The sequence below is a fragment of the Vicugna pacos genome, chromosome 7, assembly GCF_048564905.1.
Source record: "Vicugna pacos chromosome 7, VicPac4, whole genome shotgun sequence".
Classification (NCBI taxonomy): Eukaryota; Metazoa; Chordata; class Mammalia; order Artiodactyla; family Camelidae; genus Vicugna; species Vicugna pacos.
This window is the reverse complement of record NC_132993.1, coordinates 10,059,871-10,077,203: the sequence shown is the minus strand read 5'-3', so window position 1 is coordinate 10,077,203 and position 17,333 is coordinate 10,059,871. Positions and strand designations below refer to the sequence as shown.

The 17,333-nt window shown below is 40.4% G+C and overlaps 1 protein-coding gene across 1 annotated transcript; it reads left to right on the top strand.

The window, feature by feature from the left end:
• The first annotated feature begins 566 nt into the window (after nt 1-566).
• On the top strand, nt 567-1,520 carry LOC102536191 (olfactory receptor-like protein OLF3). The gene has a single exon (XM_006210065.1). It carries the CDS (start codon nt 567-569, stop codon nt 1,518-1,520), a length of 954 nt encoding a protein of 317 aa, XP_006210127.1.
• The last annotated feature ends 15,813 nt before the right edge of the window (nt 1,521-17,333 follow it).

The window sequence follows — 17,333 nt, the reverse complement described above, 5'->3', positions numbered from 1 at the left end:
CATCTGGTAAGTCATAAAAACAAGATTCAAATCCAGGTTCCCTAATTTCAAATCTATTCGTGAGACACTAGCCTTGTTTGTACTATACATCTGCCAGTGCCAAATGTCTCTCTCTCTCTTCCTTTTTGGTGGTTTATTTATTCATTTCATCATGTTTGATGTAGTAGATTTATGTACGGTTCTCCTTGACTTTGAACCATGTTTATTTTCGTTGTTCATCACTTTACCTCCTGTTGTCACCTACCATCCTCTTTTGCTCTGGAACCTAAGATATGTGGGAGGGATATAGAGCTTCTAAAATTGCACTTCGTTATCTCCAGGTGTTAATGAACTCCCTGAGACCATCTTGTTCTACTGAAGGCAATGACTCTTCTTATGTACAGTAGATATAATGCATAATAGGATCAGGCCTGTTACTTAGGCCCATAAAAGATCTAAAACATCTGGCTAAGGCTGGAAGGTTGTATACAGTATGTATTCTTTTAAGAAGTTATTCTTACAGTTATTTCAACAGGTTCTGCTATTTCTGTCTCTCTCCATAGGTTAATAACCCTCTCTTTTTTTTAATGGGAACAGATAACCAGACTTGGGTGAGAGAGTTTATTCTCCTTGGCCTGTCCAGTGACCGGAACACACAGGTCTCTCTCTTTGTCCTGTTCTCGCTCATGTACCTGGTCACGGTGCTGGGGAATTTCCTCATTGTTCTTCTGATCAGACTGGACAGCCAGCTCCACACCCCCATGTATTTCTTCCTCACCAATCTCTCCATTGTTGATGTCTCTTATGCCACAAGCATCGTCCCTCAGATGCTGGTGCATTTTCTTGCAGAACATAAAGGAATCCCACCTGTGCGCTGTGCAGCCCAGCTGTTTTTCTCCCTGGGCCTGGGTGGGATTGAGTTTGTTCTCCTGGCAGTGATGGCCTACGACCGCTACGTGGCTGTGTGTGACCCCCTGAGATACTCAGTCGTCATGCACGGAGGGCTCTGTGCTAGGTTGGCCATCACATCCTGGGTCAGTGGCTCTGTCAACTCTCTCATGCAGACCACCATCACCTTTCAGTTGCCCACGTGCATAAACAAGTGTATTGATCACATGTCCTGTGAAATCCTAGCTGTGGTCAGGCTGGCCTATGTGGACACGTCCTCCAGTGAGGTTGCAGTCATGGTTTCTAGCATTGTGTTGCTGATGACCCCTTTCTGCCTGGTTCTCTTGTCCTACATCAAGAACATCTCCACCATCCTCAAGATCCGGTCCATGGAGGGGAGAGAGAAGGGCTTCCACACCTGTGCCTCTCACCTGACGGTGGTCGTCCTGTGCTATGGCATGACCATTTTCACTTATATCCAGCCCAGTTCCAACCCCTTTGTCCTTCAAGAGAAGTTGATTTCTGTCTTTTATGCCATTTTGATGCCTGTGCTGAACCCCCTGATCTATAGTCTCAGAAATAAGGAGGTGAAGGGGGCCTGGCAGAAACTACTAGGGCAATTACCTGGATTAACGTCAAAACTGGCAACTTGATGAATCATGAACATCACTTAGAGAAAAGAGCTTTGCCTTTGTGTTCTCCCACCCAGCTGAGATCTGAAGCATTAACTGCATCACCCTGGCAACCAGGAAGGAGATGACAAAATGTGTGCTGGTGATGTTGGGTGGGAGGCTGAGTGGCTGGGCTAGGATATGGAATGTGGAGGTATTTTTATGTCATAGCAGCATGTTCAGAGAAATTAAGCACTACTGTAATAGAAATTGCCACACCTACTCAATCACCATTCATTTAACCCAAGATTAATGATAAAAATATATCATTTCCTGTTGTGATGTATCATAGTGTTTGTAGTCATGGATCTATTCATGGATCTTACTTTGGACCACTGTTTCTTAAACATGCAAATTTTTAATGAGATTATTGTGTTTCCATTGGGAACAAAAACATTTTCACTTTTTAGATTTACTTACAATAATGTATGGTGTATGTATCTGCATCTAGTAATTGTGTGAGTCACTCTTTTGTGGTGAATGTTGCTCTCCAGGCTGAATTAAATGTTTTGTGCAGGACCTCTGACATGTGGACATAAAGACTTTGTCTCAATGCTGGAGGTAACTCAGTGGAAGAATCATCTAAATATCTCATGTTTACATTGATAGTGTATAACTAAAGGTGTTTGTACACATGGCTCTTATTGGCCAAGGAAAAGTGAAGTTTCAAGCTTCCCTTGATGTTATACAAAATGAGAGGAATTTTCATGCATTTATAAGCAGTACTATTCAAATGTTAAAACTGTCCAATCTGTGATAAATCTAATTCTTTTCCTATGTTAGATACAGAATTAGCACATAAAATTTGAAATAATGAATAAAATATATCAATTATGTAGTTAACCTATGAAAAGGCAGATTCCTCAGTGAAAACTGAGGGAAGATAAGACAACTTTGATATGGATTCGGGGACTCAGGATAGTTCCGTCAGCTGGGCAGATGTCACTCTCCAGGCTCCACATTAAACACCTTCTCCCATCCCTCCTCACACACAGTGGGGTCCTCACTGATCTTTGTAAATCTAGTGAGTTGGATTATTCTGGAATAGACCTCACCTCAGAAAAAGCCTAAATAAGGAAAAACAAAGGGAAGGAATAATTGTACGAGAGACAAGGAAGGAGAAAGATGAAAGAATGTGATAGCAGCTCATCTTCATCCTCCCTTGAAATCTCAGAGTCCTTCCCCCTGCTGTCTCTTCTCTAGATCAGGTGATGTGCACTTCTTCCGTTTGTGAACATGTGTCACACAGTCTCAGTGTTCAAGCAGAGCTGAAATCCCACTTGATATTCAATTTTACCTTAAAGTAATTTAGTTCTATAATTTGTGTTGTAGGTAAGCATCCACAAACATGTCAGTGCTGGTGGACTGAATGTCTCTTGGCGTTAATTCAGTAAATGGTCATGAAGAGTCTACTATGTGTATGACAATGAATTGTTTTTGAGACACAGGAATCCATATGATACAGTTCTGGCAATAATATGACCCTGCGAGGGGATGACAGAACACACTGTGATAAAAGTCACAGAGACTAAGGCTTCAGGGCTGATTTCAGAAGTCTTCTGTATGAAAGGACCAGAAAAAGTTCAGGTGGAGACCCAGAAAAACGAGAAAGGTACCTAGATGGCAACAACCCAGTGAAACAACCTGTGAAAAGCGTAGAGCTAAAACATGAGCGTTCAAAAATGTGCTGAGGCCTCGCGTGCAAGGCAGGGAAGACTGAGGCAGTTGTGATAGTGAGGCAGGCAGGTAAAGAAGGGTCAGAGCATGGAGGGCACTGATGTCAAATAATCTTTTAACTTTATCTGATAGCCATGTGGAGCTAGTAAAGATTTTTAAGCAGAATCATGGCTTGATAAAATTGACATTTCTGAATTATCACTTAAAATTTTTTTAATAGACGTGTAGTTGATTTACAATGTGAGTTTCAGGTGTACAGCAAAGCAATTCAGTTATACACATACATACATATATATACAAATATTTTCTCCCATTTCTTTTCCATTGTATGTTAATACAAGAAATTGAATATAGTTCCCTGTGCTCTACAGTAGGTCCTTGTTGTTTATCTATTTTATATATAGTAGTGTGTATATGTTAATCCCAAACTCCTAATTTATCCCTACGCCCCTCCTTCCTCTTTGGTAACCATAGTTTGTTTTCTATGTCCATCAATTGTCACTCTTGCAAAGGAGTCAAAGGAAGAAGAGATGAGAGGCAAGGAGACCATGTAGGGGGCTGCTCAGTGATTGAGACATAAATGGACTCTGAACTAAGGTAGAGGCAATGGGCAAAGAGAAAAGTCAAGTAAAGCCACATGATAAAAGGTTTCAGAGGAACATTTCATGTTTTCCCAGATTGGAATTCCTATATGGACCTACCACCTCCTCTAAATGTTATAAACCTCCCTGTATTTTCTGTAAATTATGAAGTAAACAGGAAAACATACCAGCAGGAGCACACAGTGTATAAAATGGTAGGAAAAGGAGATGAAAGAAGCAGAAAATCAAAGATACAAGTGTACACATGTCAAACATACACATGACACTTAAAGAAAAAAAAAGTGTGAACATACCGATTCTCATTTCTGCACCTGGTCGAAACGTTTGCAACTCTTTACTCTTCATCCCGTGAACCCGTTGCCTTCACCCAGCCTCCACTTCTTTGCTCATGGCCCCTTCTCCCACCTTCAAGGTCAGCAGCACAGGAAACCTCTCTCTGAATCTGATCCCCTGCTTCTGTTTTCACATCTTTCTTCTGACACTGCTCCCATCTCTCTTGAAGGATTCTTCTTATTGCACGGGACCATTAAGATTATCCAGAATAAATCCTTAATTTAATACATGTGCCAGTTTCTTTAACATAAAAGGCAGCATATTCACGGGTCCTAGGAACGAGGACATAGACACCTGCAGGGGGTCATTACTCAGCCCACCACAGAGCCTATTCAGCTTGGACACGTAGTCCTTCCACATGACCCTAGTAATCTTCAGGAGCTTCCTTACTGACGTGATACAGTATACGCCCCCATTTCTTACATTTCCTGCTTTATAATGGAAATTATTTCTCTGAAGAGTTCATCAACATTTCTTGTGAAATGCTGCTGGAAAATAATTCAGTTTGTTTGCCTTAAAATACCTTTATTTCTCCTTCATTCTAAAGATGCTTTCTCTACATAAACAATTCTTTGTTGACCATCTTCTCACACCCCTGATCTCTAAAAACGTCCCTCATGTGTCTTCTGGTTTGCATAGTTTCTGAGATGAATTCTGCTTTAGTTTAGATCTTGGTTCTTCTGTACGTGGTGTATCTGTTTCATCTTGGGCTGCCGTCAGTATTTTCACTTTACTTTTGGCTTGTATACAGTTAGAACATCGTGTGTCTAGGTTTTTATTCTTTCTTTATTTTTCAGTCCTATTTGGCTGAGTTTCTTGGATTTGTGCTTTGATTTCTTTCACTATTTTCTTTTTCAGACATTATCTCTTTGCTGCTTCCTGTAATTCTGTCGCTGTTTTCTTTGTGGAGTTTTCCAATTTCAGGCAGGTTAGATTGTTTGTTATTGTCCCACAGGCCCAGGAGGCTCTTTTCTCTTTTTATGATTACAGTTTTTCCTCTTTATGCCCCAGTTTTGCTGACTTCTACTGACTTATCTTTATCCTCACTGGCTGTTTCTTGGCTCTATTGAGTCTACTCATAAGCAGTCTTTGTTTCTGTGACTGTGCCTTTCATGTCTAGCATTTCCGTTTACTTCTTCCATATAGTTTTCAATTCTCTGTTGAATTTCCCTAAGGACTTAGGACGCTGTCCGTCTTTTCTGCTAGATACTTTAACTCATTTATGAGTTACTTTAAGGCCCCGTGCGGCAGTTCTTATAATCCAAGTATATCTGATTCTGCTTTTTAAAATTTCTTTGTTCAGCACAGTGTACATTTTCTTGCCTTTTCCTCTGACCTTTAATTTTGACTGGAACGCATTCATTTTGTGAGTACAATAATTGACGCGGAGATAAATAGCATTCTACCTTGAAATGGACACATCTCTTCTGTTTCATGTAGTCTTGTGAAGAGGCTGGAATCAGTGCAGTCCTGGGTGGAGCTTGGTTTGGGTTTTGTGTTGCTATGGTTATCCTCAGTGCAACATCAATTCCATTTTTTCTGTGTTTCTGAAGAGTTATTTGTATTTAGGGTGGGATATTCAGTCATTGGAGGATTTTTCCAGCCTTTCTGTTCCTCCCTCAGTTTAAGCTCTCCCTGTGAGACTGCATGTCACAGAGTGTGTCGGTCCACATGCTCTCTCTAATCCGTGGTAAACTGCTGTCACATGTCCCTCCGTTCTTGCTAGCCTGGTGACAGAGGGTGAGGGCTTATCCTCTGTGGTCCTGGGTCTGTCTCAGGCTTGGGCACATCCTTAACCCCGTGTGTCTCAGGGTTGGGGCTTTCTTAGCGGTCTTGCAGTTTCTGCATAGTGAGGAGGTAGATGGCTCATGGTCTATGTGCAGAGTGATTCCCTGCCCCAAAGACCCCACATGAGAATTTATGTATTTCTGTTATTTTTCTGTTTTCCATCTTTAATGAATCTTCAGCTGTCTCTGAGGAAAACAGCGATTGCTGCCCTTCCCCCAGTGGCTTCAGGCTTTTGTTCCATAATGAAGGTGCTTTGGCGGTTGGAGCGTTCCCTCTGCTCCCTGCAGCGACTGTGGCTGCCTTCACCTAGGCAGACACCGCGAAGGATTTCTCTGATTTTCCACTTTCCCCCAAGTGTTCTTGTGAGGGCTGTTCTAAGCCTGTGGAGAAAATATTGAGAATTGGTGGGAACTTCTTTTTTCGCTGTGGCCCTCCGCCATTCTATACTGACAGTAGCCCACACTCAAATGTTAGCAATTTGTGAAAGCAGTTCTCACCGGTTAGTTAGTTGGGGAGCCCTATTTTCCTTCCATGCTCTGGTCCAGGTAAGTAAGAGCTCACATCCTATCTCTTTCTGGAGGTACCTATCTTTTCTGAGATTTCATTCTGTTTGTTTGCCCTGCAGCCTTAGTTTACTAATGATTTCAAGAATTATGATTTTGTAGATTATCAAAATTTACCTTGCTTTAGGATGGAATCATTATTCCTTCCAGCTTTCTACAACCTAAGTGGAAGCTAGAGCAAGCTCAATTTCTTTCTTTTCAGAAGACTTTCTTTATTAGAGCAGTTTTAAAATCACAGCAAAGTTTGAGCAGAAAGGAGAGCGAGTTCCCATATAGTATATCTGCCCCCAACCCCCCTGCAACAGACACATAACCTTTCCACTGTAAATATCCTGCATCAGAGTTGACATTTTCAAATTTTTAAAGGTCAGTTTTAAAGATAGAGTATACATGGGGGATGTGGGTGATAATTTACAGCTCAGTAATATATAACAGTGAAAATAATGTTTTTTAAGCTAAGGAATTTTAAGTCAGAGAATCCACTTTTTGGAAGCAGCTTACCCAAATTATATGCATAATTTTGGAGCAAATAATGTGTTGTATTCATGCTCTTCTTACAAACCCAAGGATACGTACTGATAACATATATAAGTGTGTCTGACACAAATGCTTCTTGAAGAACTATTTCAATTTCTAGGTAGACATCTATGAGATAAACTTCCCGGGTAGAAGATAGCATTTCCTGTTTGGGGAACAGCAAGAATTTTAGAATTGTAGGGGCTCACATGAGGGAGAAGCAGGGAAACTCTCAAATTGTGGAGACTCTGGTTGACTTTACAATTCTCTCTTAGGTAATTGAGATATGGCATTAAAGTCATTGGAAACTAGATCAAATATTTGTAGAGTGGTTAATGGTAGAAAAACAGTGTTGTAGTGAAAATTAATGTGACAGTGATCTACACAGTAAATTGTTCAGTAGTTCTCAAATTTTATTCTCTCAGAAACACCTGAAAAGTGTTTTATTCCATCAGAAAATCTGAGAGGCTCCTTAAAACACAGTCTGCTGGATCTTATCTGCATAGTTTCTGATGCAGCAAGTCTGCGTAGAATGAAGCCTACCACACTTTGAAAAGCACTGAGTTACATCACATTTAGGAACAAAATGCTAAAGTAACTGAGACCAGCAGCATTAATCATGGAAAGGAAGGGTCCATGTAACAGACACTTAGAAGTGAGAGCTGATGTAACTTGCTGAATGATAGAGGTTGAATGAGGAGGAAGATTTCCCCAGGTTTTGAGCAGGAGTGACTGAGAGGGCTGTGAGTCCTTGTGAAAAGCTTGGCGTTTGGGAGTTGACCTCTGTTGTCTGCACACGAGAGGAGAAACCAGTAGTGATGTGAAGTCCTAGATACTGTGACCAGAACCCTCATGGTAATGGAATTTTTCTAACTTGCTCAGAGGAAATATGCAATGAACCTGTCCATTCTGTGAGAGTTTGGGAATTCAGGTGAGGAGTGAGAAGCCTCTCCACTTTCCCTTTCTGTTGCCTGGGACATCCAGAGGCACTGGGGCTGTGATGTCAGAAGCCATGGGAACATGATGGAATACGCCAGCAGGTTAGCAGAAGCATGATATGTTGAGTGAGTATAAGAGACTTGGCCAATAATGAATGGATGTTAGGTAAAGAGATGAGTGGGCATGTGGATGAGGGAATACATAAATGCTTGGATGAGCAGATGAGCAAAGGGATGAAAGAATGTTGAGATGGTTGTAGACGGTCAGGTAAATGGTGGTGCTGAGAATTACTGGGCACTTCACTTGGCAGCTGAATAAATAAATGGATAAATGATTCATTTGAAGGGAGTATGATGCCTAATGAATATTTCAGAGACTGATAAATTAATTATATTCTGTCTGAATTACACTGACTCTTTGGATAAATATCAAAAATTTGAAGAGGTATACAAAGTTCACACTCTGTATTTAAGGACTTTGCATCCTCTTTTCCTTTTTTTTTTTTGAACTTGGATACCATAAAACGTTATTTTTGTACATTTTATTTGGAGTTTTTAATGTCTTATAACGTTGCAATATTGCAACAAGTTTTGGAACTTAAATAGTACCATGAACATTGTACTTGGGTGTCCATCTAAAATGCAGTGCTCACAACAGCCCAGTACACTCCTGGCACATAGTTCAAGGGAGTGAAAACAACTCTTTTATCTCTAGAAGGAGAGGTAAGGGCATCTTGGAGCAGAAGAGGATCCTTGCTTTTCACCTGGTGGATGCAGGCCTAGTCACTGCTCACTACAGTAGGGGCATGAGGGCTAAAATCAGTTTGGGCTATAGGAGAACTTCCTAAAACCTGGCTTCACTGAGTTTTTCGATGACCTAAGGCTTTGGTGGAGTGTTTCAGTTTGAGGAGGGTGGAGGGAACTTTCTTGCGCAGGGAGAGGAAGGGTAGCATCAAGGGCCCGCCCTTGAGAATTAGGAGTGGTGGCAGCAGTGAAGACTCTACTGCATACAGCTCCCGAGGGGAATCTGTCAGCCCACATCGCTGACTCAGCCACTGAGAAACCTCCCTGGGTCTGCGTCTGAGCCAATTGTGGGGCACCTGTGAACCCCCTCCCAGCAGCTTCCCTCCCAGGCTAAACTAGTCCCAGGTGGTCTTAGTCTGGGAGCCAAGGGGCCTGGACCACTCTCTGGTCCATCACTTTGTTGGGGGAAGCACTCTTTAGAAATCAACACAGACCTAGACTAGAGGAGACATACCTGTTTTATCTGGCACTAGTCAGTGACTGAAAGCTCTGACAGAGGTATCCACAGAGTGTGTGTAAACAGAGGTAGGAAGGCAGAAATGGATCTTATCTGATTTGTTAGAGATTTTAGATCAGTCATATGAACCATGAATGTTGAAATCTTTTCACCTTCATAAGTATGGCAAAGGTAATGAAGTAATTCTGCTTTATAGAACTTGGGGGCTTAGGTATATTTCTGTTCTCAAGGTTCTCAATTCCAAATGTTAGTACTGGCAGAAAGAGTAATAGTGGAACAGAGGGAAGGAGGAAGAGAATGATTAATATTTAGAAACTGAAGATGCTATGGCTGAATTCTAGCATAATTGAGTGAGATGCTAAGGAACAAACCAAGATCTGTAAAACGATAGTAAGGTGCTTACATTCATGAAGATGTAGTAGAAGTGTATTACTTTTCCAAAAAAGATAAATTGTTAAGTGCTATGAAGTCTGTTATCTCAGTTATCTCCCTGGGAGCATATATACAGAGTATCTTGATTTTCCTTTGAGTTTTAGGAAATAGAAATGTAAGATGATGAAATGGATTACTCAAAGTCATAAAATACTCAGAGTGTTAAGTGGGACTAGAGTTGAGGTCTCCTGACTCTAATCTCAAGGCTGGTGATTCTAGAATGGGCTGTAGGGATGGATCATGCCGTGGAGACATGGTTAACTGGGGGCATTACACTGCAGAGGAATGCCCTGGGCTTACCTATAGAACAAGACATATGAAGAAGGTGAGCATTTACAAAATGATGTCATGATAACACAAATCATCAAAGGATTCCTGGTTTGCATTTACTGGAGAAGCTTGGTCTCTATAATTGTTGATTATGTGAAAAGCCAGGCAGCCAAATCCAGACAGTAGAAGAAAGCTAATTGCCTTCTGAAGATATAAAACCATTTTTTTGAGAAATCACCCATCCCACTGGTCTTGGGCTCTCTGTTCCAAACGTTAGGATGATGCAAATATTCCTGCCCATGATAAATGCATTCAATGTATACAAGAACCATACATTCAGCCACAGATCAGGTGACTATTTGTCTAAATTAAAGTGGCACTTTCATTGACAACTGTGTAAAGGTATGGTTTGCTTTATTTTGATCAGCATGGAAGAGAACATATCTTACGTTGTGGGACTCGCCTTCACGTGCTCTGCTTTTGTATTCAGGATGTCTCTTTGTATCAACCAAGATTGTCGAGGACTCTAATAAGAAGTCCAATATGATCGACTCAAAAGAGTGTTACAAAACGTGTGCACTGATGAAACTTTCAGGAGAGAAAAAGACTTCGGCTTTTTATCCCTTAGTTACAGGGCACCTTTTTTATAACGAAATAGAACATAGGATGGGTAATAGGCTCACCCCGAAGCCTCACTATGTTTCAGATGGGATTTTTGAGGCTGATTGAAGGTTTTGTCCAATTATGTAGTCTTTGAATTGGCATGGATATTGGGAAGACTATTACTCTGAAATATAATACAATTCTGGAAGGTAAGGTATTCAGGAGCACTTCTATTGTGTGCATAATTCCTGAACCTTTTCAAATCAATACTTCTCTTTTCCGAGCATCGGAGGAGAGGGAGGAGATGACTTATTGAAGCAGACAGCTAATGGAGTTAGAAAATGCTGTTAGAGAGTTTTAAATGTCTGATACACCAGGGTAGGATAGTAAAATGTGGTCATGAATTGTTGCCGGTAGAAAAGTTAGCCATGTATTAAGCCCTGAATACTTCCATCTTTGCAAAATTTAGTCGACTGTTTTGGAATGTTTGTTCACAGAGTAGCAATGGAAACTTAATGCAATTAATAAATGATTTAAAAATGGGAACATTAGCCTCTGAAGACAGTTCCAGAGAACTGCAAGTAATGATCCTGTCTATGTGACATCCACATAATGAAAGTTCTGTCAATATTCATTTGGTTTTGTCTGTGGGTGAGTTTTCTAATCTTTCCTGATGAGCAATTGCTGTTTCAGTCGAGGCCATAGTCATACTACTAGAGCAGGGAAGGTGGGGGGAGGAAATGGTAAAAAGTTAAAGAGTTCTTCATGTTGAGAAGCCACATGGTCACTCGGGGCTACACCTGAAGGGTGCACGGTAGAGCTATAAGGGAGTTTGACCCCGAGGGCCTTTCATCTGGGAGATCTCCTGCTCAGAGTTTAAGTAAATTGTAACAGACTAGTTGGAGATGCCTGATTTCCATGACTATAAGTTACCAGGTGTTTACAAATTTTACCAAAAATTACTGCCAGAGAATTTAGAAGTAGAAATATATTTAACTTAAGATCTTAACTTTCCTGATACTCTTTTTAAGAAGAGGAAAGGGCAACCTTTGAGCATGGGCCATTTCTATTGGAAGGAGGCCTTGGTGTGGTAAGTTACCGAGATAAACTCTGACCCATAGATGAAGAGTTGGAGGACAGACCCAGAGAAAGGGGGACAGGAGCACGCTAAAGCCAAATTTTATCTTCCTCCTCCAGACCCTCACATGAAGACTGGTCCTGGTTTAATACCAGCTAGCATGGTTGTCAGAATTTTACACTCATCATCTTGCTCAGGTGATGTGTATTTTCAGCTAAAGATGTTATTAAGAAGTAGAAGATTGAAATAATAGGAAAAATAATTGTGGCTGAATTTATGGAGGTAGAATAGGTTGAAAAATAACATTTAACTTGTTACAATTTACATCAAGTTTTATAATCCAGAGACTGTAACAGTTCCCATGGAATCAATGAATAAATTCACTTTTATACAACAAAGACAATGACTGACTAAAATTTAACTTTTAAATTAGAGGTATTTTGTCATGTAAATGGTGTTGTGTGAGAAATACATTCACCTACTTTTTATTCCTTTGTCATCAGGAAAAGAATATGTCAGTCCTGATATTTATGTAACTAATAATTACTGGATAATGGGAGAAGGAACATGGAGGTAGTTTTAACCAGGGTCTGTGCAGGCAATATTTTAACTGATAAAATTTGGTCTTGCTGTTCATACCTCACCTCTGACTTCTCCTGCAATTTCCATGTCATTCACACACGGGTTTACAATAAGATTAGGTACTTTGTGTTTTAAATTCCCTATTTAATGTTATTTCACATTTAAACACTTCATCAAAAGAACAATGCTCAACAAAAAAGTAGCAGATTTCAGGCATTAGTAACAGTTCTTTAGAGAGAGAATTTTTCATGGACTGTTTCAATGGCATCTGTAATATTAAGTTGCATAGTGGGCTCTCCTAATTTTCGCCACAGCACTTTTCCCATATCCACCATAATTCATAAAACACAGGCATGAAGACATCCTTCCTTCATGGTGCTCATATCTAAGGAGATGAACAACAGGGCTACATCATTCTTCAGTACTATGTTCTGAACCAGCAGCATGGATTGCTTATTTTTGAATAGATAAAGAAAGCTCAGGACAAATGGAGAGGTGTGGTTTGAGATTTGTTGAATGTGAGCATGAAACAACCCAAAAGATGTAAAATGGAATTTTGTTTCTTTATTAATGGAGCACTGTGAACCTGGAAAGAAGATGAATTAGCCAGAGTTAAAATGGATACTGAGAAGAGAATACAAAACACACTTGTACTGAAGCAAGACCTAAACAATCTGGCTCTTAACGATGGTCATTGTTCAGTCCTGCTTTTGAACATCAGCTGCATGACCAGCATGTACTAAGGTTTTTGTTGTCTTGTTTGTGCAGACAAATGGTGCAAGTATTCTCACATTTCCCCCTTAGTGATTTGACTTCACACACACACACACACACACACACAATTTAGGTAGAGTTAAATATCCTGCAAATGAGTTTGGGCTGAGCAGACCAAGCTCTGGCTTCCTGATAGGAGCAGTGAGATATGAAGTACATTGTCAGGCACTAGTCCACTCTCCACCCCAAGCCAGGATGGAAACCCAGCTCTGTTGAAACGGGGCTGATCCCAAAGAAATACGGAGACAGTATTAACTGCGCGTTGTGTTAAAAGCATCTGATGAACGTATGCTTCCTCCCTCATTTGGATTTCCGAATGCTGCTGCTATTTCTATTTTATTTATCTACTCTGAGTCCCAGAAGGGACTATGTGAGTGTGGTTAAAAGCTGTATTTGGATATAAATAATTTTGAAATAAAACATGGTGTTTGAAGCCTTGGGTTAAAAATTATCAGGTAACTTATCAATGAAAGATATTTCCGCTATTTTAATAAAATGCTTTGCTGTAAAACACAGCACGATAACACTACAGATGATAACATTTAGAAGTAGGGCAGCTGGAGGTTGTGGAGTGTGTGGGAATTCTGTTCAGAATAAGCTTAGTTCTGCATACACTTGGACATCATGGGTCGGTTTGTGTATGACAGTGATATGAGTACATTAGTCTTTTGCATAATTAATGAGGAGGGCATGTGGAGGAGGTGTGGAGTGGGTAGAGGTTACATCAGGGGAGTTTACAAGGAAGCCCTTGCACTCCTCAAGGTGGGACTGATAAGGGCAAATGTAAGTGTGAGTGAACCCTCAGTGAAAGATGGAAGATATGCAATTAAAAACCAAAGAATTATTTACTCATTTGAAGATTAAGTAAAAGAGAATTTATTCAGTGGAGTGATGAGAAGGAGGAAAAAAATCAGACAAGGTATATTGGGAGAGTGGGAGAACGTTTAGTTCCATTGACAGACATGATGTCGGGAAGGAATACAGTGTGTGGGGAGCTGAGTGGAGACGCTGGTGAGATGTTTATGAAACATTCGTTACGTTGCTGGTGAAAGCATCTGCACCTTTGGAGGCAAGTCTAGGAGATAAGTGCAGAATTGAGGGTGAGCTGCATATAGTTGATAATAATTGTAGTTAGAAATCACAAACTCTTCAAGAAAAAATAAGTTTAGAACGAGGAGTACAAACTGTGAGCACACAAACTTACAAAATTCTCTAATGGAGGAGGAGAGTTTAGAAAAACTACTCAAGAATGCAGATGAGGAATAATTGGAGGAAAATCAGATCAGAAGTCAATGATAGAACTGAGAGAGAAGGAAAGAGTAATTAGTTAACATTGTTAAAAGATGACAATGAAAATCAAATGACAGTCTCCCGGTATGATGCCTAGAAAGCCGTGAGTGACCTTAAAGAGTTTCTATGGATTAGTGAAGGTGAAAACTACATTTCCATGGCCTTAAAGATAAACATTTGGAGGAGATAAGCCTGGCAAGTGGACACCAATCATTTGAAAACTCTGGATGTGAACGGAGGAAATAATTAGAATGATAAATAGCAAAGATTCCTCTCTCCATGTTGAGAAGTCTGTATAATTTTTGTAATGAGGGAAAAGGAGTTGATCGGGAGTAGGAGAAACCCCAGGATGGCAAAGAGAGACACTAAATGAAGGAATAAGATCCTGAAAAGGGTGGGGGGGGAAGCATGAAATCAAGGCTTTGATCGATTATCATCACCAAGGGGTGGGTACCTGTCCTAATTCAGTCACTAGAATAGGAATGTTGGATCCTCAACCCCTTAATTTCACCAGTGATCTTTTCAATTGGCCAATATTATCCACATTTTACAGATGAAGAATTAGGAGACTCATGGAGACCAAATGGCTTGTTTCAGAAAGTGGAAGAGAATGAATTCAAAGCAGAAATTACTAGATTCTGAAGCTCATACTTGCAATAAGATGTGATACTGTCACTTGCAATGAGGCAAAAGCTATGTTAGAGAGATATGCAGGGTGAGTCCAAGGAGCAGAGGGAGGCATGGTCTGGCGTGTTCTCCAGGCACCTTGCACATTCACCAGGGAAACAGATGATGTGATGATGCTCTGTTTTGTGGATGGTTCAGGCCTTTGAATACAGATAGCATAATAGTCACCTTGAAACACCAGCATCTGGCAAAGATGGCACTTTATGGATATTTGCCATATTAATAGAAAAAGAAATACCTGATTTTTGCTATGGATCTGCTATTTATTCAGCAACAGTTAACCTATTTTTAAAATTGAACAGTCTCCTGTAGTTTTAGGATTAAATTTCAATGCCCTCTTTGAGGCAAGCAGATGTTTTCTGAGTCTGACCTTGATTGAAGAAAAGCAAAGTGAGGGTAGTGTTAGTAGTATCTTGATAGAGCTGCAGAGGAGGAACATAAAAGGAGAGGTCAGGTTTGAGAACATTAGGAAACAGGTTTATACAAATATCTACATCTGAACCATGAAACAGAAGGGCATTTCTAGACCTACTTGCTTTGTTTTGTCCTCTACCAGGTTTTGACCTTAAAAATAAAACAGCTATTTTACCAGCAAAATGGGTTTATTTGGGAATAGCAAGATGAGTTGTAATTTGAGACAAAAGCCATAGGCAAGTCCCACAAACAAAGGAGAGGAATCTCATTTTATAGAGAAAAAGGAGAATGCTGGAAAGGGTGGTTTTGAACAAAAGTCCTTTGGAGGACAGTGAGAATTTAGATTGATGACAGTTTCATTGGCTGAGTTGCTGGGGTAGCTGCTTTCTTATAGGACATGCAGTGTGTGTCTTTTCCTGTTGGGGCTTGTAACAGGCGATTCATTCTGTTGATGATTCTTCTTCAAGATCTGTAATTGACAATCTTTCCAGCAATTTGTATTGATGGTCTGCTCAGACGCCCCGTCTGGTCTCCTTACTCCATTTTAGTGAGGGTTTCCCTTGATTAATTTTCACAGAGGGGAGAGAGCTGAAGCCTAGACAGTACTCAGTTTTCTGCTCAGAAACCCCATCCTAACTCCTCCGGGTTTGGGGACAACACAAGGACCTCCGTTTCTGCCCTCGAACCCTTTTACCACCTTGTCTCCTACTTTCCCTTATTTTGTACACCGCAAGAAAAGGAAAGTTAGTGAATTAGGCAGACATGGAGAAATAATAGAATGAATCAGTCCTATAAAAATGTTTAAGAAATATAAATGGCTTCTGATTAAATTTCAAAATTGAGATGATAACATACAGTTCCACTGGAAAAGTGCTTTGTGGGTGAAAGAAAACAAAGTGTCGACTCCATTCCATTGTACACCTACCTGAATTCATACCTCCTTCTCTGCCTTGGGCAAGGAAGAAGGGTGCTCGGATCCTTGCTTTTCTTCCTCTCTTGTCATTATAAAGCCGAGTATCCACACTCTTATGTCTTTAATTTTGAGCCAATATAAAAAGGTAGATTCTTAAACAGCAAGTTGAAAAGAGAAAAATGAAAAGAACAAGATACAATCACAATCATCTACCCCATCGTATCACACCGAGGCTGAAGAGACCCAGACTATCAGAAAGACAAGTGGTCCCCCAGGTCCTCAGAGTGACCCAACTATTCCAAGCCCTGAGTTCTGTTAAAACTTTCCTCCAGTATCATTTATGTCTGAATCTGTGGGAGGTGGGGTGCATGCGAAAATCATGTTTGCTGCTTTGCTCACCCTGAGACAGAGGTCATGTTACGACTAATACCCATACTCCTGTGGTACTACTGCCAGGAACAGTGCACAAAGTACTTTTTCCGTAAGTTACCTACATTTGAGCTTGAATGTACTCATGAGTTGTATAAAATTGTCTTGTTTCATATATAAAAGTTTGTCACTAATGCAAAATCACATAGCTGGTAAATAAAATCAGTTTTCAGACCTATGTTCTCTGATACGAGATCTTTTCACAAGCCCCTGCCTTCTCCGAGTATCTCCTTTTATGATTGACTTTTCCATTTCATCATGATGGGTCCAGTTGACATAATTAGGTAGTTTTTGTAACTTTCCAAGCAAGTTTTTCTTCACTGTTTGTCATTTTACCATTATTACCTGCCATCCTTTTCTTGCCCTAGAATCTGAGGTAAGTTGGTAAAGATGTGGAGCTCCTGAAATTGTACTGCGTTATCATCAGGCTTTACCTGAGTGCCCCAGGGACCACATCATGTCCTTATCAAGGCACTGGCCTGTTCTCGTGATGCAGAATGGATACAGTGTATTCAGGATAGAGCCTGTCATCCTGGCCCACAAGTAATCTTAAACATTAGACCAAGGTCAGTTGTATGCAGTATGTATAGATAAAATTTCTTTTATCTTTGTGGTTCTGTGATTCAACGGCTTCTGTTATTTCTG